The sequence below is a fragment of the Squalius cephalus genome (assembly GCF_949319135.1).
Source record: "Squalius cephalus genome assembly, chromosome: 25".
NCBI classification, from domain to species: domain Eukaryota; kingdom Metazoa; phylum Chordata; class Actinopteri; order Cypriniformes; family Leuciscidae; genus Squalius; species Squalius cephalus.
In genome coordinates, this window is record NC_137146.1 from 4,906,825 (window position 1) to 4,931,740 (window position 24,916).

Below are 24,916 nucleotides of genomic sequence, written 5' to 3' on the forward strand. Positions count from 1 at the left end.
TTTTGGTTGATACAATTTTAAGTTCAAACACGTTTAATATATATATATATATATATATATATATATATATATATATATATATATATATATAGTATTACTCCAGTAAATCTCAAAACTTTTTAAATCTGTAAATACTATGTGCTTAAAGTCATGTTGCACAAGAAATACTTTTTAAAATAAATCTTCTAAAGTCATTAAATAGATTTTGTGTTTGTTATGTTTCTTAACTCTTAAAATCTCCCACCACTATTCTTTTGACCGTCTACAAAACCCCATACATTCACATTTCAACACTAAAATGCTGACCACACTGAATAGTCTTCATTGCAAGATGACATATCCAAAGTTTTTGGTACATTAACATAGACCTCCGATTCAACAAGCCACAGTGTATTACACCAAATTACAACAAGTGCAATCAACTTGACAGAAAAAGTTGATCTGGATTTTTAGATGTTGAAAAACTCAAATATTTTATACTGTATATGTGTATATATAATGCTGAGGAACATTGATTCCATACAGCACACACATGACATTCAGATAAACCACAATCGTATTGTTGAAATCCAAAGAAGTTTCATTTGGATTTCTTGACATAGCATTTCTAAGTATTTCTTGGTACACTGCCCGGCCAAAAAAAAGTTATTTGGATCATTATTGAGTGATTATTATGTTTCTAGTATGTTATATGTTTGGGAACAGTTCTTCTAACCCTAATTGATGGAGTGTGTAGCTTTTCATTTGTTTAAACAACCATGTAGGAAGACACATCATGGCCATATTCCAGGATGACAATGTCAAGATTCATCAAAAATTGATGCACCTCTTAATGGAAATAAATGTTGTGATGTTATTTCCATCAAGAGATGCATACATTTTTGCTCAAGATCTTGTATTGACAATGCAAGAGTCCAGCACTCTGTAAAGTCTCCTCCAGCACATCCCAAAGACTTTCAGTGAATTTAAGGTCTGGACTCAGAGGTCCCGACCATTCTTTCACAATCTGAGCCTGATGAATCTTGACATTGTCATACTGGAATATGGCCATGATGTGTCTTCCTACATGGTTGTTTAAGAAATAAAAAAACTACACACTCCATCAATTAGGGTTTAAAGGACTGCTCCCAAACATGATAGAAACATAATAATCACTGCAATAGCGATCCAATCATAGACTCTTAAGAAACTATTTTTTGTTTTGGCCAGTGTATAGATGTATTGCTGAGGTACATTAATTCCATACAGCACATAAATGACATTCAGATAAACCACAATCTTATTGTTGGAGCCCAAAGAAATTTAATTTGGATTTCTTGACATAGACGTGTATTTCTTAGTATGTCCTTTAGACAAAAAGACAGCTGTACTGTCCATATTTGCACATTCATGTTGAACTCGCCGTTCCCAAGCGCAGCTGCACGTTTGATTTCACGCTTACGGGAACTCAAGTAATTATAAAGTCTTTGTTAGGTAGGATATAAAGGCATCGAGTTTGGCAAGTGAATCCTATGCAAAAAGTGTCGCCTCAACATGGAATGATCCAGAAGCTTTGCGTTTGAATTAGATTGCAAGATTTTACAGAAGTGTTCCCATTTAAGACTCGGGCTACTGTATGTCCTGATTTTGCATGCCGGAAAACAAGCTTCGAAGATTCTATTCCTCTCGATTACTGCTTTTCAAATGGCTTCTTCTTGCTGATCTGAAGAGTGACTTGTCCGGTTGGTGTGTAGCTGCAGGTTTGTGCGGACACTTGCGTTTTGAAGCTCTGCAGACCTCCCTCCTTTCCTCTCTGGACCTCGGAGCAGTACGTCGGCTGGGCGTCAAACCTCGCAAAGCCACTGGCATGCGGTGAACGGTTAGATGAAGGTTCTTCAGTCACATGAATAGGTATGGTCTTCTCTCGCCTTGACCAAGAGCTGCCGCTCACTGATGAACCTGGAGTGAACATGCTGGAAATATGTTCCTTGAAGGATCCGAAGAAACCCATGCGAGGCTTTGCGGATGCCACTGGACGTCCCACGTGCAGCAGAATGGGTTTTCCAATGACAGGCTCGTTTATTTCTCTCTGCAACACCGAGATCTCACTTGGCTTCTCATCGGGGACGTGATGGTCTGCACGGCTGCCGAAAGTCTCACCTTCCTGAGGGACGTAGTCCTCGAGGTCTTCAAGAGTAAGAACTCGATTCCCATCAGTCAGTATTTTGCAGTCTCCAAGTTCGTCGTCTTCGGGCTCCAGGACAACAGTTCCCTCCTCATCTTCATCAGTCTCAACCAAGACATATGGGTTACTAATATCTCCTGTAACGGTTGGGTATATTGTCACATTGTCAACCTCAGACACATTCTGCACAGGTTCCTCTTCATCAGTACCAGAAGATGCTTGTAGAAGCATTTCGGCACCCATTGTCTCCTCTACTAACTTGTTGTTGGAGTTATTAGTGTTTGGATTGCCAGGTGTTGACAACTTGCCGGGGGAAACGCCCCTTCTCCTTGGTAACTTGGGTGATTTGTTCACTTTATACTCGATTATTTCCTCGACTTCCACCCATCTTGGGTTCCTGGCCGTGGCACCCTCTGGATCTTGAACGTACAGTGTCGGGACAGTCTTCCTGGCCACTGTTCGTCTCTGTCTGGGCGGTTCGGGAGTGGACGTCTCTGAGCGGTAAGCTCCCATGGGTGATGGTCTTGGGGACGCGTGGCGTTTCATTCGAGTGTTCTTCACCACTGTGGTGATGGTCTCCTCGCTTAAAGTGGAAAAAATCACATTTGTGAGTATGATTCTTGATAGATGCACACAGTAGACATAAACATAATGCATAGCATTAGTCTAAATCTGCCATCAAATTTACAAACTGTGATATGTAAGGCCAGTTTACACTTATCAATACTTGTATAATACATTTTGAAGAATTGTATTACATTATATTAATATAAACATATTTTGAAATGTAATTTTTTCCTGTGATCAAAGCTGAATTTTCAGCATCATTACTCCAGTCGTCAGTGTCACATGATCCTTCAGAAATCATTCTAATATGATGATTTGGTGTTTAAGAAACATTTCTTAGGATTATTAATTGATAGAAAATTCAAAGAACAGGATTTATTTGAAATAGACATTTTGTTTTATCAATATAATGTGTTTGCATAGTAAAAAAAAAAAAAAAAAAATTTTTTTGTGTTTAGGTGCATGTTTGAGACTTACATAATTATGGTTTTCTTCGGTATTTTCGTCTCTTGTTCCGTTACTAGTTGAAAAACAACATAAAAATGGTATTAAATGAGTTACATAATCAAACAAACATCACATTTATTTTAGCTATTAAATTTCAGTTAATTCACATCTTGTCAAAGAGGTACAAGGATGATGCTGAAATGTGACCCTGGACTACAAAACCAGTCACATGGGTCAATTTTCTGAAATTGAGATTTATACATCATCTGATAATCGATAGTTTTGACCCATACAATGTATTGTTGGCTATTGCCACAAATATACTCGTGCGACATGTGACTGGTTTTGTGGTCCAGGGTCACAAATATGAAAATACATTGTCAGATTTCTAAATATAGGTACATTTATATTACAACATGTACTTTTCTTATTTTCTGGAACCATGAAACTATCTTTCATAATAGCCCCTTTATTAAAACCATTAAATGTTGCATAAGAATGTGTATACGTACATGTTTTTTAATCCGTTTGAAGTTTTTAGTAAGTGAAATCATAACAGATGGAAAAGGCTGTCATACTTTTATGTTTTTTTTAATTAGGTGGCAAATGTGTGTTGACAGATGTCTCTTACCTTCTATAGTGATGGCCTGATCTGCTCTACGTTCTCCAGCCTTTGCCACAGCAGGAGTGATCAGCTGTGCCGCACACCTGGCACTGCCCAGACGGTTCGACAGCTGCAAATGAATAATATGATGATCATTGGCTTAATTCCTCATGGTTGGAGTAAAGTAGGAACTGAAAGGACTAAAGCAAGGACGTCCATACCTCACATTCATAGTGTCCGAGGTCTCTTTCTCCAGGGTTCTTGATAACTAGAACCAACACTCCACTGCGTGATTCACTGTATGTCTGAAACTTCTCCTGGTCTGTCAGTAGTTTACCCTCCTTAAACCATCTGTGCAGGGAAATGCCATAGCTTAACACTAACCCAACACATTTTATCAGTGAAATGGATGACATTGTTGGGTTTAGTAATTTATGGAATGCCTTGATTGGAATTTTATGACATGAATCACCCAGAGTTATTTTGGCTCATTATTTAAACATAGTATAATATATACTACCGTTCAAAAGTTTGGCATTGGTAAAATAACTCTATTTGAATATATTTTAAAGTGTAATTCATTCCTGTGATGCAAAGATTAATTTCCAGCATCATTTCTCCAGTCTTCAGTGTCACATGATCCTTCAGAAATCATTCTAATATGATGATTTGCTGCTCAAGAAACATGTTATCATTATCAATGTTGAAAACAGTTGTGCTGCTTCATATTTTTGTGGAAACGGTGATACATTTTTTTCCAGAATTCTTTGATAAATAGTATGTTCAAAATAACTTTTTATTTGAAATAGAATTTTTTGTAACATTATAAATGTCTTTAAGGACATTTCATTTTTGAATGTCAGTGTAAATATTAGTTTAAACGGAGTCACTACCTTATCTTGGGACTTGGTGCACTCTGAATGGTGCAGGTGAACTGAGCATCTTCTCCTGGAAAGAGTGTGGCGTTCCGGATCTTATTCACAAAACGTGGAGGTACTGCAAGATATGCAATAAAAATCAACACAAATTTAATTAAATCCTTTCACAGATTGTGAAACCAGCTTTAGTAAGTTAGTCACATCAGGTTGCTCTCAATTTGCTCACGTCTGTCACTCACCCTGCACAGTGATTTTGCCTAGTGTGCTGGCGTTGCCCGCAGAGCTGGTGGCGAAGCACATGTACTGGCCAGAGTCGTCTGCCGTCATGTTGTCCAATATGAGTGTGCAAGAGCCGTCTGGGTCCTCAATGATGATGTGATGAGGATCCGCCTCCACAGCTCGCCCGTCTGTTTGTGAGAGTCGGATGGATGAATTACTTTACTTAGAAGACATCAAGAGGGGAAAACCCCCAAGATTTGGTTCCTTACCTTTGTACCAGGTGACCTGTGGTTTTGGGACACCAGTGACCTTGCAGGCGAGCTTTACTGTCTGTCCAAGCTCTGCTGTTAAGTCTGTCAACACTGAGTCGAAATCTGGAAGGCCTGTAATAATAGTAAAATGCTACATTTTAGGACTAGGGTTTATTATTATTGTAGTATTCAAGAACATGACCGTACTTAATAGATGATGATGTTTCAAAAGTGGAGTGTGTTTTGCCATGTCACTAAAGTGCTGCAGGGATGACATATTTTTGTAGACCAAAACCTGGTTAAAAATTGTTTTTTTAAATTGTTTGAATGTGTTTTTTTTTTTTTGTTAAATGCCTGAAACAACAAAATAAATCAGTAATACTCTCTTGTAATTTTTTTTGTAAAGCTTTTATGTGTCTTGAAAAAGGCGGTTGCTAACAAGTGGCTAAATGGGACTACAGAGGTTGGCCAATGGGTAAACTCATTTACTCACTAGTTCACTCTTACAGCCTCATTGTGTTTATAATTGTGCTCTTGCAAACTATTCTAACTCAAACCTTCCAACTTGTAGATTTTAAATATTAAAAGAGTTGTTGGAAGCTTAGTGGTGTTGACACGGTGTTGTTCGTTTGTAGCCTAACCTTAGCTTTTTACTTTTAGCAATTGTATTTAAGCTTCAAAATGTAAAAGTTGTGTTCATTTGTGAAGACTATCATGACGAACAAAACGTGTAAGAATTATAAACTTTTTGCTGGTCACAGAGCTTATTTTCTGCAATAATCCAAAAGCCAATGGAAAAACCCTTTTGGTTTTTGAAGAGGAAACTAGGGTGAAGCAATCTTCTGGGTTGGTCTAAAAAACACTTCAGTGCTCTAGTCAAGGTGAGACATGCTAACATGTACATCATGCTAATGTTGGTGACTTACTCCACGTTGGCATGCTATACCGCTGCTGAAGGTCACGGAGGTCGCGGAGCCATGAGTTCTTGATGATGACAGTCCGTGCCTGCAGAGTGTATTTTCTCACAGAGTCCTCACGCTCATGCCAGATCTCAAATGATCTCTCATCACCCTCCACAGTGTCGTTCACTTCAATGTTCGTGAGCTAAAGCAAAACGATAAAATATTTTACTATACATTACATTTATTTATGCAATATTATTTTATAAGTGACGTTATGAGGAAAAAACAGTAATTAAGAAATCATTTAGTCATTTAGCCGATATTGGCCATTTTGAATCATCGCCATTGGCGCTTGGCTTTGTGAATTTTTAGTAAATGTTGTGTAAAATACACTGCCCCAAAGCAAATGCTTAAGAGTCTATGATTGGATCATTATTGCAGTAATTATTATGTTTCTATCATGTTATATGTTTGGGAACAGTTCTTTTAACCCTAATTGATGGAGAGTGTAGCTTTTCATTTCTTAAACAACCATGTAGGAAGACACATCATGGCCATATTCCAGGATGACAATGTCAAGATTCATCAGGCTCAAATTGTGAAAGAATGGTCGGGACCTCTGAGTCCAGACCGTAAAAATTCACTGAAAGTCTTTGGGATGTGCTAGAGGAGACTTTATAGAGTGCTGGACTCTTGCATTGTCAATACAAGATCTTGAGCAAAAATGTATGCATCTCTTGATGGAAATAACATCACAACATTTATTTCCATCAAGAGATGCATACATTTTTGGTCAAGATCTTGTATTGTCAATGCAAGAGTCCAGCACTCTGTAAAGTCTCCTCCAGCACATCCCAAAGACTTTCAATGACTCACTTTCACTGCAACAATGATCCAATCAGTCAATCAACGATTGACTTATTTTCTGGCCAGAAACTGTACGTGTGTCACTTAATTACAGTCATTTAAAAAGCATTTGATAAGCTCTAACCTTCATCATATTCTTAAACACATATGTTTGTGTGTCCATATTTGTGTCTCTCTTCTGCTTGCAGATGACCACATGGTTTTTGAAGAGGAAAACATGGCGGTGGTGACCTCTGGAAGATGATCGAACTCCTGGAGCTCCTTCCCAAACAGTGAAAGGCCCCTGTAGAACAAAGAAAAATCCAGAACTTCACTACAAACAAGTTGTTAAATTTAACTACAAGAAAGTGAAATAGGCAATATGAGAGCACGTTTATCAAAAAGTAACTATCCTGTACGTTAATGTGTGACATTTGAGATTAGAGACCGTACCTGTCTAATAGGTTCTCCCAATGCCTCCAGATTGGCGGGGTAGTTCTCTATGAGAGATACATGGTGTGTGTTCTCTGAGCGCTGGGAGAGGGACGACACCATTGCATAGGCCTGCTCCAACAAACAGCAGTTCTGACCGTTCTTTGCTTTGTTCCGGATCAATTCCTATAATGAAATCGGGGAATTGGAAAGGGATGCTCACTTTCAATTATTATGCATCACAGAATATATAACACAATTCTTAAATGCATTTTTAGATAGTTATTCAGCCTTTTGCAAGTGGAAATTTGAGATTTTTTCCTCACACAGAAACGCAGTATTGTGGTATTCAAGTTTTTATTACCTTCAGTAAAGCCCTGTACTTTAGAATTCTCTCTGGTGGTCTCTGAAGATAAGCATTGATACTGAGCACTGGACACTCTGAGGGGTCGACATTTGCCAACTCGGAGACTGTATAATTCTAATGAAAGAAAGATATAAAACATGTTATGCTCTGCGTCTTCTGAATACCAAATTATTTTAGTTTACGGACAAAGAAAAAATTTAGTTTTCATGCCCCTAGAAATCCATCACATATTTTTGTAAACCCACCTTGAAATATTGGTGCACTTCTTTCTCACTGATGGTGGACTCAGCCTGTGACTGTCCAATGAGGTACTGTAGATATTTCTCAAAACCTTCAGAGTTTTTTAAGAAATGCATGGCAATGTCATCATCTGTGTCACAATCACGCAGACCGGGCAGCAAAGAGCTGGAAAACAGGCAACAGTCAAAGTTTTCATCAAGATTTTTACAAAACTAGTTTATAAATGAAGAAACTAGTTCTTTACACACTAAATTTTAGATATAGGCCTGGTTTCACAGACAGGGCTTAGATTAAGCCAGGATTAGACCTTAGTTAAATTAGGACATTTAAGTAGCTTTTATAAACGTCCCTTAGAAAAAAACATTACTGGTGTGCATATTTTTAGATATGTCAGTGCAAGTTGCTTTCAGTTAAAACAGCTCAAACATGCATGTTAGTCTGGGTCTACTTTAAGCCTTGTCTGTGAAACCGGGGGATAGAGTTAACCATAGAATTAACAATAATATTTTATTGTCTGAACTTTGTACCTGCTGTGGAAGGATTTCAAATCACTGATATTACGGAAGATGGTTTCCTTCTGGCTGGCGATATCAGGTGGTGTGCTCTCCTCATCCACGCGCTTCAGATGGTGTGATGTGAAAAACTCAATCTCCTTCAGAAACTCAGTCTCTGTGTTGATCAGCTCCTGAACAAGTTGACTAGATACAAGTGAAACGTAGGTAGAATGAGCAAAGTTATAGTACAGAATAAAATGCACATTTGATCTGTCTAAATTTTACCAGAGTTTCTTCTTGTACTCTGTATCGGTGAGTTCCTCTCTGGTGGTCTCTGGGAGGTCTGTTACATCTGCAGACAGCTACAACACAACCAATCCATCATTAGTAAGAAATTATGAAGATACACTGCACTTGTCAATACATTATGTGCATTTTTAACCCTAATGTCAAATTTTAAACTCACTGGTCCATTATGAATGACCCTAATTTAAGTTTCACATGCTATCGCATTAACCAGTGTGTATATATAGGCTATATATATAAACAGACCTTCAGTCTTTTGTCAAGATACGCAGGCGAGACCCATCCCTGGCGAGACGGGTTGGATTTGGTAGGCTTGGTACGGACCAGCCATTTAAGTGGGTGGGCAGAGTCCAGAACCTCCACATACTGGCCCTCTTTCAGAGAGATGGTATCTTTACTGACACCCATGGGGTTGTAATCAGCTGTCACCACGTAGATATCAAACATCTGCACAGATGCATTGAGATAACAGTACATTTAGAAAATGTGTAGTGCTGTCTTCACTTTAAAAACATGAGAATTCTCCGGATTCTGCTTTTAAATATCCTATAGTGAACTAAATAATCAACAAGATGCTTATCTCACATAATAAATAATATGAACTACAAAATTATTATCCTGACATAATTGTTTCCCCCTTTTACAATAAATGGTAAATGAATGTGTTAAAAAATCTTATTTAAACAGAATGCAACAGGTCTGATATATAATAATAATAATAATAATAAAATTGTTGATGACATCAAGAGTGTGATGTTTGTGATACCTCTCCCCTGGCATCTCCTTCATCCGATTCAGACGATGAGTCTGCGATGAGAGATGTAGGGCGTGATCGGCCGTGATATGGAGATGGTGATGGTGTTTTTGTTTCATCATCACTGTCAGCTCCTGGGACACGTAATGAAGCTTGAAGCAGACAGTGATAAAAAGGTTAGAGGAAGAAAGGGATAATGTTATTAGGTAGCTCTGACAGCATGGGCTTTAGCATCACATGTGAACTACAAAACATTTGTTCAATCATTGTTCAATTAAAAATCAGCAGACTAAGCATGTAATTTAATAATATTAATTTGGACATGAAATTTGAATAATATTATATATAGAGAGAGAGATGTAATTTAATAATATTAATTTGGACATGAAATTTGAATAATATTATATATAGAGAGAGAGAGAGAATCCCCCCCCCCCCCCCCCCCCCCCCATAGGGTTTACCAGGCCACACACACACACACACACACACACGTGTGCACATATCTAACATATGTAGGGCCTACTTCAGAATTTCAATGGTTTCCAAAATACAAACTTGAGATATATATATATATATATATATATATATATATATATATATATATATATATATATATATATATATATATATAACACCAAATAAACAATGGTGTTTGCGTGGTAATGATCACTTTACAACACTCAAACTGTGGCACGCGCACATAAGGGGGCAGCATACGATAATTAATTCCATTATAAATTCACATAGTGCATTTGACATAATGTCAGACGTCAGTTTTATTACCGCACACATATTAACATTATCACTGTCGTCTTAGCAACCGCCTGCTTACATTTAATATCGCGAAATCGCGATGACGAGTTCTTCTGTGAAATATTGCCGCCGTTTTTTAAAATACCGCGACCTGATGGTGAACACCAGTAAACACAGCTACTGACCCCCGTACTGAAATTCTAGCTAAAACAGACAGAAATAGATTATATGGAAATAATATCGCCAAAATGGATGCTGAAAACGATTTATGAGGAAAACTGTCCAGTTTAGAGAAGGTAAGCAGAATTGTTCTTATTATTTCGCCTACAATTCAAATTCGTAAGTAGCCTATCTTCTCTTATCTCACATAATAAATGAGTAATGAGTAATTAGTAATAATTATAAATGAGTCTTATCATAAGTGAAAATTGTGATCGTGTCTCAGGCTGGTGGGTGTAAGTAAAGAAGACTGAAAAAAGTTTGGGATCCACTAGATTTAAATCTACTGTACAAAAACATGTGTGTTATTTTACAAACTAAGTGTACCCAGTCAAATTCTCCCATTGCTCAATTTGAGCATGTATTCGAAAATATTCAGACAAGCTTTATGTAGTGTAGCCTTTTTTTGTAGAAACAATGCAAATAACAGCAGTGACAGAAAAAGAAGATTTTTTAAATATCATTTGAGCTCACCTGTAAGGTCCTTTATCAGTTGTTTTTTTTAATCATCTATGACTCTGGATATAATAACTAATGCTGTAAACCATGTTTCTCCTGTGATTTAACATGCACTATCATGCTTGTGTAAAAACTAAATTGTGCCCACACAAATATTAATGTATTGCTCATGCAATCCCATATCTAAATGAATATGGCAGCGAGCGTTCATCCATTTTCTCTGTGTATACTGAAACAGAGACACCTTGAAAGTGTAAAAATGAGACACTGATTTTCAAAATGTCCAGTTTATTCTGTATTGTGACAAAATGGCCCTGATTTTAAAGAACCATGACTTTATTACCAGCAGGCCATACTTAAAGCATTTTGTACTTTACATTTTAATATCTTAAATTTTAGGGTTTTCTTTCTGTCTTTTTTCAATGTTGAGAACCAAAGAAATAGACAAGCAATGTGATTAACAACAGCATAGCCTAATGGAGAAAAAGTCAAAGTTCTGGTGTAATACACTGGAGGTTCTGTGGATACATACTGGTTACTTTGGGCCAAGATTTCATCCACTGGAGCACTTGATGGTTCTGTAAGCTGTCTGAACAAATCAATGCTTCAATGAGAATGTGAGTGAATAGAGGGATGAGAGGATGGATGGATAGTTTGATGGATAGACAAAAGAATGGAGTCAGTGAACTGCACAGGGTTTCGGGGGATCCAGAGAGATAAGGTTTTATATATTTTGTCAGTAAACTGCATAGGAATTGGGAATATATATATATATATATATATATATATATATATATATATATATATATATATAAAATAGAAGGGAAGTCCAGGAAAATATGCTCACAAAAAATTCCTGAGTATAATTAATGATTTAAAAAGTGAATATAAAAACAGGTGTACTCCATTTCAGTACTCAGTACATCCTGTGAGATGAATTCAAAGCATTTGGGCACACACAAAGCTCATTCAAAAACAGCGCATACTGTTTTGAGTGAATTTTAGGATGCATCTGTAGAGAAAGACTACATTAAAACAATAAATTGTTATTTTGCACTATTATAACTATGACATCAAGAATGATAGGCTACTTTAATAAAAAAAATAGTACAGTACAAATAGTACACACATTTATACATATTGTAATTCAGTGTAATACTGCGGCAGTGCAGGTTACAAAAATATTAGCTCAATATTATTGACTGAAAATTATTGTTTTCTCTTACCTTGAGTGAACTTGGCAGATACCATTTCTGTGATTTGGGTTGTGAGTTTTTGTAAGAATTCCTCTGTACCCACTTCACCCATGTAAGGTAGTTTGATCTCTCCTAAGATGTTATCACAATAATCACTTATATTGTAGCAAATTACATCAGAACTACCAGATAGCAGTCACCCACTCTGATATAATCTGACAGCTCACTAAAAGTATAAAGTAGTTAAAAAAGAAATTTAAATAAAAACTTAAACAGAACATCATCTATCAAATATTCACCTTTGCCCGCTTCCTCTGGTGGGCTAATAGTAATTCCTAGAACCCTGGAGAAAAATATATTATAATTAAACATTAACATTCAAATATGTAAAACTGTACAATGTTTAGATGAATAAAATAATTGAATTGATAGCTGTAAGCTTTTATATTTAAACTTACTCGGGCCCCACTTTGCTCTTTTGCTCTGGTGCTGTTGGATAGAAAATTATAAGCATGATGATTAAAAGATCAGGTTATTTATTAATAAATTATATTAAACGAGCAATAAAGTAAAATAAGTACATATACCAGAAATATTCTTGGCATAAAATAATATTATTATTAAAAAAAAAGAAGAAAAAGTCATGTGATCCTGACATCACTATGGTCAATAACTAAACCATGAGTTCCTGACCTGTCTCCACATCCAGCCGGGCTGTGTTAACCGACTGTCCAGCACGGTTGGTGGCAATGCAAGTGTACATGCCACCATGATTTTTTCCCACTTCCATAAGGATTAGACTATGTTGACGGCCAGAGCTGGCCACCTTGTAACCTGGTGTGTCTGCCTTGATCCACAAAACATCCTTATCTGACACTTCCTTTAACCAGTTCACAGATGGGGTTGGGGAACCTTCGGAAGACAGTGACTTAGCTTAGCATGTTTTCACCTTATGTAACGTGCAACTGAACATTGTACTTAATGCTTTGCTGTATTTCTCAAAATTGCATGTAAAGTCATTTAATTTATTGTGGTAACACGCCATACCTTCCACTTTGACTGACAGCGTTATACTTGCTCCCTGTTTCACCTTCTTGTTGCTGAACCTCTCCAGGAAGCGTGGTGGCACAAGTGGCACCTTTGAATCTATTTGTGGAAAAATACAAGTGGCATAGCAAATGATATGCATGCTTAATCTTTCTTATTACTGCAAATTTCAAAATGCATTTGCATCTGTTCATACCATGTGGAACAACGATTCACAATTACATGTGCTGTGTGCAAGACTATGTGACATTACAGATGTTTACCTCTCATTCGTCCCTGTTCAGGTGCTGGGCGCTCTCCAGGAGCTAACAAATGGAAATCATGTAAACAAACAAACAAAGAAACATTTATTTAGCACATTATAATAAAAGCACATTCTATGCGAAAAAATCATGATAATTATCATTTATAATATAATTCCGCCATGCTCCCAATTCCTGTCAAAGACCCCATGGAAGTGACACATAAAACGGCTTAAAGCTTAAAAGGAACATTTACCCAGTACATTCAGTCGTGCTGAAGAGTAGGCAGATCCAGCTATATTGCTAATGTATGCTGAGTATTCTCCGGTGTCCTCCCGCTTAACATCCAAAATCTCAAGACTGTGGTGATCTCGCTCGGTCGACAATACAATTCTGCTGGAGGCTTGAAGTGGGGTGCCATCTTTGAACCAGTAAACTCTTGGTGTGGGAAATCCTGCAGAATGGTGTTGAACATGAAATTGTGTTTGCAACGCCATTTTACTTCTGCAATGTAACAGCTGAAAATTAAAGTCGTCTTAGATGCAAAGCTATGTGAATGTGTATTAAGAATATAAACAAGGTAATTAAAAATAGGATGGACAGAAAAAAGGATGTAGGACATTAATGTCATTATGCTCAGAGCGGCCGGAGTTGAATAGCAGATACGACAGGTGCAGATGTAAAAAAGGAAACACTTGGAATAAACAGTGCATGCATAAACAAAATACAGATAAAATAGAATCTGAAACAAAACAATTTGCATCCATGAAAAAAACATAACTGACCTTTGACCCTAACACTCATTTTGGCAATGGGTGCTCCAGGACTGAGGAATAAATCATGTAACTCATCCAAAACCTGAGGAAGCTGCTCGTCCTCTGCCACAGACTCAAAAGCCTCTGTGTCCCTGTGCTCCGAGCTAAGAGAGCAAACCAAACAAAAGCAGAAGCCCATGTAAAACTAGCATGAAATGCGAATCAGAGACTTGTTTTGGCTGGATCTGTGCAAAATGTATTGTGTACTTGTAATATTGACATGCGTCATTAAAATCACTAAATGATTAAATCTCACCTAGACACATAGCCTTTAGCACTGACATAGGAAGACGTCTCTGTGGCATCAGCTGCTGTGTCATAGTCTGAGCTGCAAGACACTTCAAAGATATACAAGACTGAATCAGTGATTAGTTAGAAATAATAAAGAGCAATAAGAGCCTTTATCTTAAGTCTGTTAAAAATGTAGGTGCATTTTGGAGACATCTACAGACAAACAATGACAATTATTCTTACAAAACGCATGCAGTTGCATTCTTACTCTTCACAGATGCACCGGTAAAAGAAAGTGCCATCTTTGTTAAAACGCTTTAATAGGGGATTACATTGCTTTCTTGTCTATATTTGTGAGTTTTAATTTGACACTTTCTTTTAACAGTGTACTCACTGTCCACTCTCAGCTCAGCCTTGCTGGAGGCGATGCCACTGTCATTTTCAGCCATGCATCGATATACGCCCATATCTGTGGGAAGCACAGCTGTGATGATCAGCTGGTGACGACCTTCCTGGTCTTCATTGATCATGTAGTGGTCGTTTTCCTCCAACAGCTTTCCATCCTTGAACCATCGCACAGTGTGAGGGTGTTTGCCAGCAATTACACAGTCAAAACTGACTGGAAATCCATCAGGAACATCCTGGCTACGAAGCTCCGTCAGGAAGACGGGGGCCGCTGGGAGGTTGGTAGGTGATTAAGATAACGATGAAGAGCAAACAAAACCGAAAAGAACAGAACATAGCAATACATTTGAGGAGGAATGCTGAACCAGGTGAAAAACATGACATGCCATCACTTTAAGATCCCAAAAAACAAGCAAGTCACAACATTTTTGTAAATATCAAAAGTGCTGCCCTATAATGACAAACATAATCCAGCACTGAACCATGCAACTTAATGAAGAACCAAACAACAGTAGCAAAAACAGGAAAACCAGATGGAAGAGGTGTCATACCAGGGGTTCCTGTCATGAAAGCAGGCATCGGTCGGTCCTGAGTTGGGGTTTGGGAGCCATCTTCGGAGAGGCCCATCTTTGTGATACGCAGCTCTACCTTAGAACCTGCTGCTGCTATGATGACTGTTTCGATGGGCACTCCTTGATAAGTAAACATTTCCTGGAAGCGCTGGGAAGCCACTTGAGCTTCTGCACGGTTATCAAAGCGGATGTAGATATACTGATCGTCTTCCCGGTAAGACTGTAGATCTGGTGGCGGTAAATCTCCTTCATCCGCACTCAAAAAAGGTTCCTCCTCCACATCCGGAGGAAGGCGAGTACGAAGAAGTCGCCGCAATCGTTTACTTGCCTGACGTAAAGTCTCATCCATCTCACTCCCCGAGGAGCTCTCAGCTTCACTATCTGCACTGTAGCCCAGAGTGAGGGGTCGTCTCCCAGAAGATTCCCGCATTGACCCTATGGTGACTTTACCACTATGGGTGGAAATGCCAAACTTATTGGTGACTTCACAAGTATATACACCTGTGTCTTTGGTTGTGGCAGCTGTCACTACTAGAGAGCAGGTACCATCATTATAGATATCAATATGGTGGTGCTTGCCATCTATTAAGGGTTCACCATCCTTTAGCCAGCGAACTTTATCTGGCTTACCCTCCACAATGCACTCAAGATGAATTGTCCCATTGGGCTCCTTAGTCTGCTCTTTGAATACTTCCTTGAAGACTGGTCGCATGTCCTTTCTGGCTTTATAACCTTTGAAGGCTGCCTGAATCTTGACAGCAGCATCTAGCAACTCATCCCCTTTCTGAGCTTCCATGAGGGGCTCCACAGATGTCTTTGTAACAGATTGCTCAGTCATCTGGAAGTGCTCATACAGTTTCTTGGAGGCAATGGTCTCAGTGTGACTTTCCACAGTCATCGAGGTATTGCTGCTTTTCTTGAGGTAAGACACCAAGCTTGTTGTCCCACTGAGAGATTCCTCATCAGAACTGGTATAGAGATTAGGCTCTACTGTGATTTTGGGAGCTGGCTCAACAGGTCTCTCTTTCTCTTTCACTTCTTTTTCAAGAACTTTTTCTTCTTTGCTTTGTACCTTTTCTTTTCCATCTTCTTCTGGTAATTCTGAAATTGAATCTAATGTGGGTTCCCGACTCATTCTCCTCTTCTTGGCCACTGCCTCCCACAAAGCATGTAGATCTCCCTCAGAAGCAGCTTCAGGAGGCAGTTTGGGCTGGTTGCCTGCATCCTGAAAAAGTGTTGTGCCATCTCCTGTAATCAAGGAGTCGTCATAAATCAGTCGCACTTATGCATATGGTAACATTTTTATGTTGGACATAAAGATTATTAAATAGATCAACAATGTGTCTCTGCAACAGCAATTGGTTAAGAAAACTCAGGTGATCTGAAGGTGTGAATAAAGAATAAAGTAGCATTATAAACGGAAACAATAAAGAGAAGTAAACTAAACGGAAGAGCTAAAAACATTAAATTAAAAATTAAAAACAAACACCCCCTCCAAAGAGACTTCGGGAAGAGGAAAAAAGTTATTTGAACACTGTTATCTTGTAATGAAGAAAATCATAAAGTCGCAAAGTTCCAAATGTTGTGACAAAGACATACACAAGAAATTATTTCCACATATAAGGTAGAAAAAACCCACCAACAACAAAAAACAGTGAGAGCAAGTTAGATGCGAGGTTAAGCTAAGTAAAATACCTTCGAGGTTGAGGTTGACTGAAGTCTTTGCCTCATTTGAGGCAACACAACAATAGACACCCTGGTCTGTAGGCTGGAAATCCTTAATGAGCAAAACTTGGCTCTTGCCCTCTTCTACCACTTGGTACTTGGCCCCAACCTCTATCTCTCTGTTGTCCTTTTGCCATGTGACTGATTTACTTTCTGCAGAAAGTTCACACTCCAAACGAACCATCTTTCCTTTTTGGAGCTTAGAGCTGGTTAACATTTTGGTCATGGTCACTGGTGCATCTGAAGACCAAAGGTCCATTCAAAGAACAGTTGAAGAAATGCAGCAAGAACTCAACAAGAACTAAGATTATTATTTACAAAAAAATAGAACATTTCGGAGTAGTTTTTAGTGTTCTACTACACTGTAAAACCATTTGAGGAAACTGATTGCATCATTTAATTTAAGTAATCTTATTTCATTTGAATTCACTACAAGTATATTTCCTAAACTCCACTCAAATATTTTATGTTGCTGAAACTTAAAAACATTAACTTTATCCTCTTATATTTACCAGCTAGCTATAACAGGTGCTAGTACAGCAAGAGAATATCAGTGCATCAGCAAGTGCAATTACTTTTCTTTTAAACAAAGCAGTGTAGAGATTTTGACATCTTTGCATACTTTGGCCCATCCTCAGGTTAACCACAGAAATGGAAACCCTCCCAAAACGCATACATAACAGAAACCCTTTTAAATACCATCATAACAACATCAAACAATGACAGGTCTCCCCCTAAATTAATATTGTGCAAAAACGCATTAAATAACATTTCAATAAATACATTTTAATAAATAGAGTCTGAAGCCAAGCACACTGGGAACTAGAAATCTGCTGTAACTGATTCAGTTTCAGTTATATTTAAAGGGGTCCTATTATGTTTTTTCACTTTTTTAACTTTAGTTAGTGTGTAATGTTGCTGTTTTAGCATAAAAAAAGATCTGCAAGGTTACAAAGCTCAACGTCCACTTCAAAGGGAGATATTTTATTTAACAGAATCCCCTTTTCAAGAACTACAACGAACAGCTTGGGCTACAGCACATTTTTTCAGGTTCTTATGAAGTCATAATGTTTCTCATTTAAATAATCTCCACCCACAGAATACGCAAAAAAGATGGTTAAGCTGCACTAGAGAATATGAAGAGTGTTGTCTCTGTTTTTTCCGTTTTAAATCAGTTTTGAGTTCGCATAACTTTTTTTCTGTTGAGTGCAATGAACTTTCAGTAATATTTGAGTGAAATTAGATAATTTCATTTAATAAATTTGACTGTTAGGTTTTACAGTGTACTACTGTAGCATCTAGTGCAGAGGTCTTCACTCCTGGTCCTAGAGTCACTTTCCTGCTGAGTTTAGTTCCAACTATATTTAAAACACACTTGAATCAACTAATCAAGGTATTTGGATTTACTTAAAATTATAACCAGGTGTGTTGGAGCATGGTTGGAACTAAACTCTGTAAGAAAGTAGCTCTCCAGGACCAGAAGTGAGGAACCCTGATCTAAGGCAGACTGCTAATAGCAAGCCTTCTATACAGACTCATAGAGGCAGTTGGGTTAGATTAACATACAATATACTTACAATGAACTCTATATGGTTGCTTTCGATAAATTGGTCAATTCAGTGAGTATCCACTTACCAAGCGTCACGGTTTGAGGCAGCTGGACAGGTTCTCCAATGCCAGCACGGTTAATGGCTGCCACTCTAAATCTGTAACCTGCCCCTGGTATGAGGTTTTCAACCAGAAATTCAGTATTGCACACTGGTTCTGTGTGGCAGGGCAGCCAGAGGACACTGTCCACTAGACGCATTTCCACACGGTAACCAATGATCGGGCTTCCTCCATCATTGAGAGGGGTGAACCAAGACAAAGTAACGAACGTTGGGCCTTTGCTCACCAGCTCTGGATCTTCAGGGGGATCAGGCACAGCTACAAATAGCCAGACACAATTAAAAAAGGTTAGTTAGCAAGTAATGGTAGAAAATTGTAATGAATGATGCACAAAATGACCCTTACCAATTGTGGTGAGTTTGGCCATGGATAATGCATCCCTAGCTGCAAATGTGATTTCCTGCGTGGGTTGAGCCTGGGCTTTCTTCAAAATGAGGCTGTAGGAAGAGCCACTGGCTCTCATGGCCCATTGGTCATTAAGTTGAAGCTCAACACCATTTGCATACCAAGTCACTTCACTCTGAGACACAGCTTCATTCAAAGAACACGTGAACTCAACTTGTTCTCCTGCAATGGCGGTCTTATCTTCCAAAGGCTTGACCACCTCCAGTTGCCAAGCTGTAGAGAACACATTCATAACATTCAAATGCATTTACATTTATGCATTTAGCATCATATTTAATATATGATGAAACTAGAGCATGAAACTAAAACAATAGTAAACAAAGCTATAACACTTAAAATAGAAAGTAAGGTGCATTTTTATTCAAATACAGTCATGGCCTATACGAGTCATTTTTATTTGATAAAACATGTTGTAAAACCTTTATATAATGTATTGCTAATAAAAGAGAAATGCCATACCTTTGACAGACAGAAGAGCAGTAGTGGATGAAGTGCCAGCTTGGAATGTAACCCTTGTGTTTTCACAAGGATGCAAGTCCTTTAAGAGCAGAAGATGGCGTCGGCCACTCTCAAAGGAAACAATCTCTACGTTTGCCGACTCCTTTACAGGCTTGCCATCAACTAACCACCGGCAGTCTTTGGTTTCAGGACGTGACAAGGCGCATTCAAAAAGTGCTTCCCCACCACTAATGGTTTCCATGTTACTCAGCTCTTGGAGAATGTCAATGGGTTTAGCTGCAAAAGAAACACAATACCTGAAAAAACAATGGTTTTCTACATACCAAAACAAGTTGCAGTAGTATATAACTGATTGACCTTGGAATAATTAAAACAATAACTTCTGACCCTAAAGAAATAACTTAATTCAGCACAATCACACTTGATTAACAATTCTTCCAACATTTCACTAGCATATAGCATTCAGTATTGAGTAGCATAAGAAGCAAAGGTAGCTGCAATAAAAGCTTGTGATGGTTACTGCATAGCCAGCCAGACGAAAAACAGAAATTTTTGACTTGAGTAAAAAGAAAAAGAAAAAAAGTTTTATTTGTGGGTGCCTTTGAATATTAGCTTAAAAATTTATAAAAATTACCTTGTGTCATATGTCAAACGTACTTAAATACAAAAGACATTGCAAAAATAAAACTAAATTCTGGAAGAAAAAAACCCTGAAAGTTTGACTACTGACATTTTGGTGTCGTGGTCATGTGAAAACATCAAATTGCTAAAGACTTATCCCTGTAAAACCCTTTTTAGTAAGCCCTTATACTGAGTCTTTGTGATGATCCAAACTTTTGAGTTATGAATGACACACAGATTCTCCTCGTCTACAGGTGCGCTCACCTTGCACCCTGAGATGTGCCACAACAGAGGTTCCTTCAGCCTCACAGGAGTACATCCCCCCATCCTGGGGCTCCACACAGCTAATGTACAACCTTGCAACAGTCCAGTCCTGTTCCACTATTACCCTGCGACCGTCTGCTTGCACAGGTATGCCGTTTCGCTTCCATATGGCCTTGACTGGCCGGGAATACTGACAGATGAACTCTACAGGCTGGTTCTCTGCTACATGTTGGTCCTCCATTGCACTGACCACCTCCACATTGGGATCTATAGAGGGTTGGTGGTGGGGATAAGTAATTTTCTCAAAACCCCAGTGCACTTTGGAGTAGAGTTCTTCACCTCAATCCTCTTTGAGGTATTGGGTGGTATTTAATCTAATTTGCAACTGAAATACAAGTCTCAGCAACCTTTGCAACTTCATCATCTAAGTCGCTGCTGTAGCTTTTTATATTTTTAGCCTTTCACATTTTATTACTAAGTCAGATAGTAAGTACGGTAAGTGTATCATCTTTTGCTTCTCTACTCCAAACTGACCAAGGACATGGTCAATTACAACCAACAGATGCCTAGTTGCAGTGTAAAGTCAAACTAAGGCCAAATTCTAGAAAAAGTACATGCAGCACAAAAACAGAAGCGTAGTTAAGATTGATGAGTACAGTGGTCTTATCGAGTCTATGTAAGACCATTTTTCTTTTAAAGTTTACAAATTAATTTAGTAGAATTAATTACATATATAAAAATACTGGGATTAAAATTAATGCAGCGCTTTTGCTAGTCTGCAGTCAATGCAGGCCTATATGCTACACCAGTGAAATGCTTCTCATCAAACCACACATACTGAGAGTAGGCAATACATATTCAAGTATTCATAGCTGATTCAGACCAACAATAATATATATATATATATATATTTAAAAAAATCTCAGACAGAATACAAGTCTACCTCAGGCAGATCAATAAACTGAATTATAAAATGTATTGCTGTGGATGTTAAAATGTATTGCTGGGATATTGCTAGGCTTACTGTATGTATGTCGAATTATATGCAAATAAAACAAACAATATACTGACTGCTAAAGACACCTTTTGTGATGAATAATGTTATGTCTTTGAATTTGAATAATTTAGATTATTTGGGGACTTTTCTCAGGAAATATTAATATGATTAATTGTGATTAACTATCACGTAATTTATATATTTTCAAAATTTCGACAGTCCTAATATGAATGAAAAATACTATACTTTCTTTTATAAAAAAATTAAATTAAAATAAACTATCTTCACGGCTCGACAGTAAGGACTGCCTGATGCCCAGCGGGCCAGTTTATCATTTGCACATGTTTTTAAGTCAAACGAATTGTAACCTTATTAATAAGAATACAAGGTTACGTAGGTCTAAAACAGTGAAAACAACAACTTTTTGTGGCAGGATCAAGTGAAAATTTTGGCTGGACAAGTAAAAATCTGAACCACTGGCCTGACCGGGCCAGAGGAAATAATCCTTAGCGTTGAGCCCTGGTCCATATACAAATCCAAAATCATTGTACTAATTTATTAATTTATTTATTAGTATGCCGATTTAGTATGTAATTAGCAAGCCAAGATATTGCAGCCAAATTTACTGTTTTAGGTTAGAAATACATGGCACATTAACTACATGCATCCATGAATTTCCATTAAAAATACATATTTTTGTTTTCAACCTATCTTACTGTATACTTTTGCCTAATAGTAAAGTGTCTTGGCAGCTGACAAAAATATTCCATTCTAGGCATGGGTAACCCAAAAAGAGATTAAAGTAAACAAAAATCTTGTTCTATCAGGATTGCATTATTGAGCATGACACTGAACCGAAGGATTCTCCAGTGTAGTCTGTGCAAAAATACTTTGGATTAAGAGTAGTATTATTATTAAGTAATTTTCAGTAATATGAGTCTACAGCATATCTCAAAGAACACAACAGTAATCAACTACTTAAAGGACAGATTGTGACAAAATTCTAGATTTATGGTCTGACTGTAACTGTTATAAAAATCAAGAAATGTAAAAACCAAAAAAAAAAAAAAAAAAAAAATGCAACACAAATGCTTGAGTAACTGACTTTTAGATTTAGGAAATTCATGGACACAATATTAGTCCAGTGCTATTAATTTAATTTTAAGCCTTTAAATCACTCTGCCAAGTGCTACTAGGCCCCTTCACCCCATTTGGTACCTTTCACTAACAGTTTGGCGGAGGATGACAGGCCACCTGTTTTGAACAGGACTGTACCCGAATCATTGGGGGAAAGGTTCCTTAGGGTGAGAGTGTGGACATGGTCTTCACCCACACTTATTTCACTGAAGGTACTGTTCTCCAAACGAGTGCCATCTAGCCACCACTGAACTCTGCCTTTGGCACGGCGAGAGAGCTGGGTGGAGAAAATGGCCTGATCGCCCACAAACACATCTGTATTCTTTATACCCGACACTATGAGGACCTCAACCTCTGCAGAGACCAGACACAGAAACCCTTAGATCACCAGTGTCTAAAAATATGCATACATTGAGTATACTCCATAAACATAATGCAAACTTTATAAAGACATAAGGGCATATTCAAAAAGCTACAGATTTTAAATAACCTCCAACATGTATGAGATAATTCTGTCTAAATCTATAAATTTACTAAAACTAAAATGCATGACGCAATTGACTTAAGAGTGTTATTTGATACCTTGCACTGTGACTGATGCTGTGGTCAACTGGTCTCCAGCATCACAAGTGTAGTAGCCATTGTCCTCTGGTTCCAGATCATGGACATGGAGCTCCAGCACACATCCTTCCTGTTTCATCTCAAATTTCTTACTGGGTTGGAGCACCACTCCACCCTTTCTCCACTCTACACTTTTAACTAGTTTAGAAAGTTCACAGCGCAATGTGATACTATCTCCCTCTATTGCATTCTGGTTCTCTAACTCCTTCTGGAAGTATGCAGGTTGACCTGATGATGGATGAGAAAAGAAGTTGAATGTAAATGTCAGATTTTAAAAAGGCTGCCGATATCTGTGAAGGTATCAAAATCTTCTTTGCTCCACAAGAGAGCCAGTTACAAAGAGAAAGGAAACTAGAACATAAGTTGGTTCTTCTTGGAATCTGTTTGTGTTCACTTTCATAATCAACAGGCATGTTGATAAATAAAAAAAAAATAAAGTCACAGGCCTACAAACCCGTTTACCTTTTACAGTAAGGGTGGCGCAGCTTTCTGCATCTTTGGTTTTGCATGTATACACCCCTGCATCCCCTTCCTCCACCCTAAGGATGCGGAGCTGATGGACGGCTCTATCCTTGTAGAGCAGATACCTGATCCCTGCCTTTATCATCTCCTGATCTTTGTACCAGGTGACAGAGGCCTCAGGGTCGGAAGTCATGCAGGACAGTGTGACTGTTTGACCCTCTTTGGCAGTCAAGTCCAGAGGCTTCTCTAAGAATACGACTATGGACAGGAGAAACCCAAACCCAAGTGCTGTCACATTATATTGTCTACCTGAAGACTCTGAAACTTAGACACTTGAAGCCATTGAACAGATACAGTGATACACTAAAAAATCTTTACTGAGTGAAAAACAATTATGGATAGGAATTAGAGAAAATACAGCGTAGATGTCTAAATAATAAAAAGGGAATAATGAAACAAAAATGGATGAAAACTACACAATTTTGGAGTGTAGAAGTTGAATGGCCAAAGCAAATGGAAAAGCAGCTAGAAGCCTTTTGTTATAATAGCGCAAAATGAATGCAGCTGCTACCTAATGACAGACAGATGATTGCTTACCACCAATGAACACTGTTAGCCATAAGGGTCTTTTTACCTTTGGGTTTCTCCTGCACCATCAAGTAGGCAACACTCTTCTCAGGGCCAACCACAAAGGCTACATCACCTGAATCATCGGGTGTGACCATTTTCAGCACTAGGCTGTGTTCCCTTCCTTGGGTGCTGATTTGATTTAAGTCATTGTTTTGAAGGTGGTTGGAGCCGAGCCACCATTCAACATTCGTAACCCCTGTTTGGGACACCTCACACTTGAAGTTAGCATCCTCGCCCGTTATCACAGTCACATCCTTTAATTCTCGTGTTATTTTAACACATTCTGGGAAGGAACGTGATGAAAGGGACTATTGAGGATCTTCCAAAAAGTCAAATGAGGTAAATATCCCACTTGTACTTATGGCCTGGTTTCACAGATAGGGCTTAGATTAAGCATGGATTAGGCTTTAGATCATTTAGGACATTGAAGTAGCTTTTATAAACGTGCCTTAGAAAAAAACATTACTATTGTGCAAAAACAATGGCATTGACATTTTTTAGATATGCCAGTGCAAGT

At 38.0% G+C, this 24,916-nt stretch overlaps 1 protein-coding gene across 32 annotated transcripts in view; it reads right to left on the reverse strand.

Annotated features, from left to right (window-relative positions):
- Positions 1-1,203: 1,203 nt before the first annotated feature.
- The window catches only part of obscnb (obscurin, cytoskeletal calmodulin and titin-interacting RhoGEF b), a 55,725-nt gene continuing 32,012 nt past the window's right edge, over positions 1,204-24,916 (reverse strand). For 7 of the 32 annotated variants that reach the window (XM_079863478.1, XM_079863494.1, XM_079863485.1 and 4 more), the window contains 36 exons: positions 24,404-24,682; positions 23,770-24,027; positions 23,269-23,535; positions 22,768-23,040; positions 20,553-20,819; positions 19,668-19,943; positions 19,149-19,421; positions 18,771-19,061; positions 17,106-17,375; positions 15,390-16,658; positions 14,828-15,109; positions 14,459-14,540; positions 14,173-14,306; positions 13,644-13,841; positions 13,409-13,450; positions 13,146-13,244; positions 12,792-13,010; positions 12,557-12,587; positions 12,398-12,441; positions 12,129-12,230; positions 9,484-9,623; positions 8,964-9,164; positions 8,697-8,773; positions 8,445-8,615; positions 7,923-8,082; positions 7,675-7,791; positions 7,332-7,496; positions 7,024-7,182; positions 6,057-6,234; positions 5,149-5,262; positions 4,900-5,067; positions 4,676-4,778; positions 4,004-4,133; positions 3,810-3,912; positions 3,209-3,251; positions 1,204-2,747 (listed from right to left, as the gene is read on the reverse strand). In XM_079863478.1, the coding sequence (XP_079719604.1) occupies positions 1,670-2,747; positions 3,209-3,251; positions 3,810-3,912; positions 4,004-4,133; positions 4,676-4,778; positions 4,900-5,067; positions 5,149-5,262; positions 6,057-6,234; positions 7,024-7,182; positions 7,332-7,496; positions 7,675-7,791; positions 7,923-8,082; positions 8,445-8,615; positions 8,697-8,773; positions 8,964-9,164; positions 9,484-9,623; positions 12,129-12,230; positions 12,398-12,441; positions 12,557-12,587; positions 12,792-13,010; positions 13,146-13,244; positions 13,409-13,450; positions 13,644-13,841; positions 14,173-14,306; positions 14,459-14,540; positions 14,828-15,109; positions 15,390-16,658; positions 17,106-17,375; positions 18,771-19,061; positions 19,149-19,421; positions 19,668-19,943; positions 20,553-20,819; positions 22,768-23,040; positions 23,269-23,535; positions 23,770-24,027; positions 24,404-24,682 (8,063 nt within the window). In that variant the 3' untranslated portion in view covers positions 1,204-1,669. The remainder of the gene's footprint in view (positions 2,748-3,208; positions 3,252-3,809; positions 3,913-4,003; positions 4,134-4,675; positions 4,779-4,899; positions 5,068-5,148; positions 5,263-6,056; positions 6,235-7,023; positions 7,183-7,331; positions 7,497-7,674; positions 7,792-7,922; positions 8,083-8,444; positions 8,616-8,696; positions 8,774-8,963; positions 9,165-9,483; positions 9,624-12,128; positions 12,231-12,397; positions 12,442-12,556; positions 12,588-12,791; positions 13,011-13,145; positions 13,245-13,408; positions 13,451-13,643; positions 13,842-14,172; positions 14,307-14,458; positions 14,541-14,827; positions 15,110-15,389; positions 16,659-17,105; positions 17,376-18,770; positions 19,062-19,148; positions 19,422-19,667; positions 19,944-20,552; positions 20,820-22,767; positions 23,041-23,268; positions 23,536-23,769; positions 24,028-24,403; positions 24,683-24,916) is intronic. The other 25 variants (XM_079863497.1, XM_079863495.1, XM_079863496.1 and 22 more) reach the window with 9 other exon arrangements.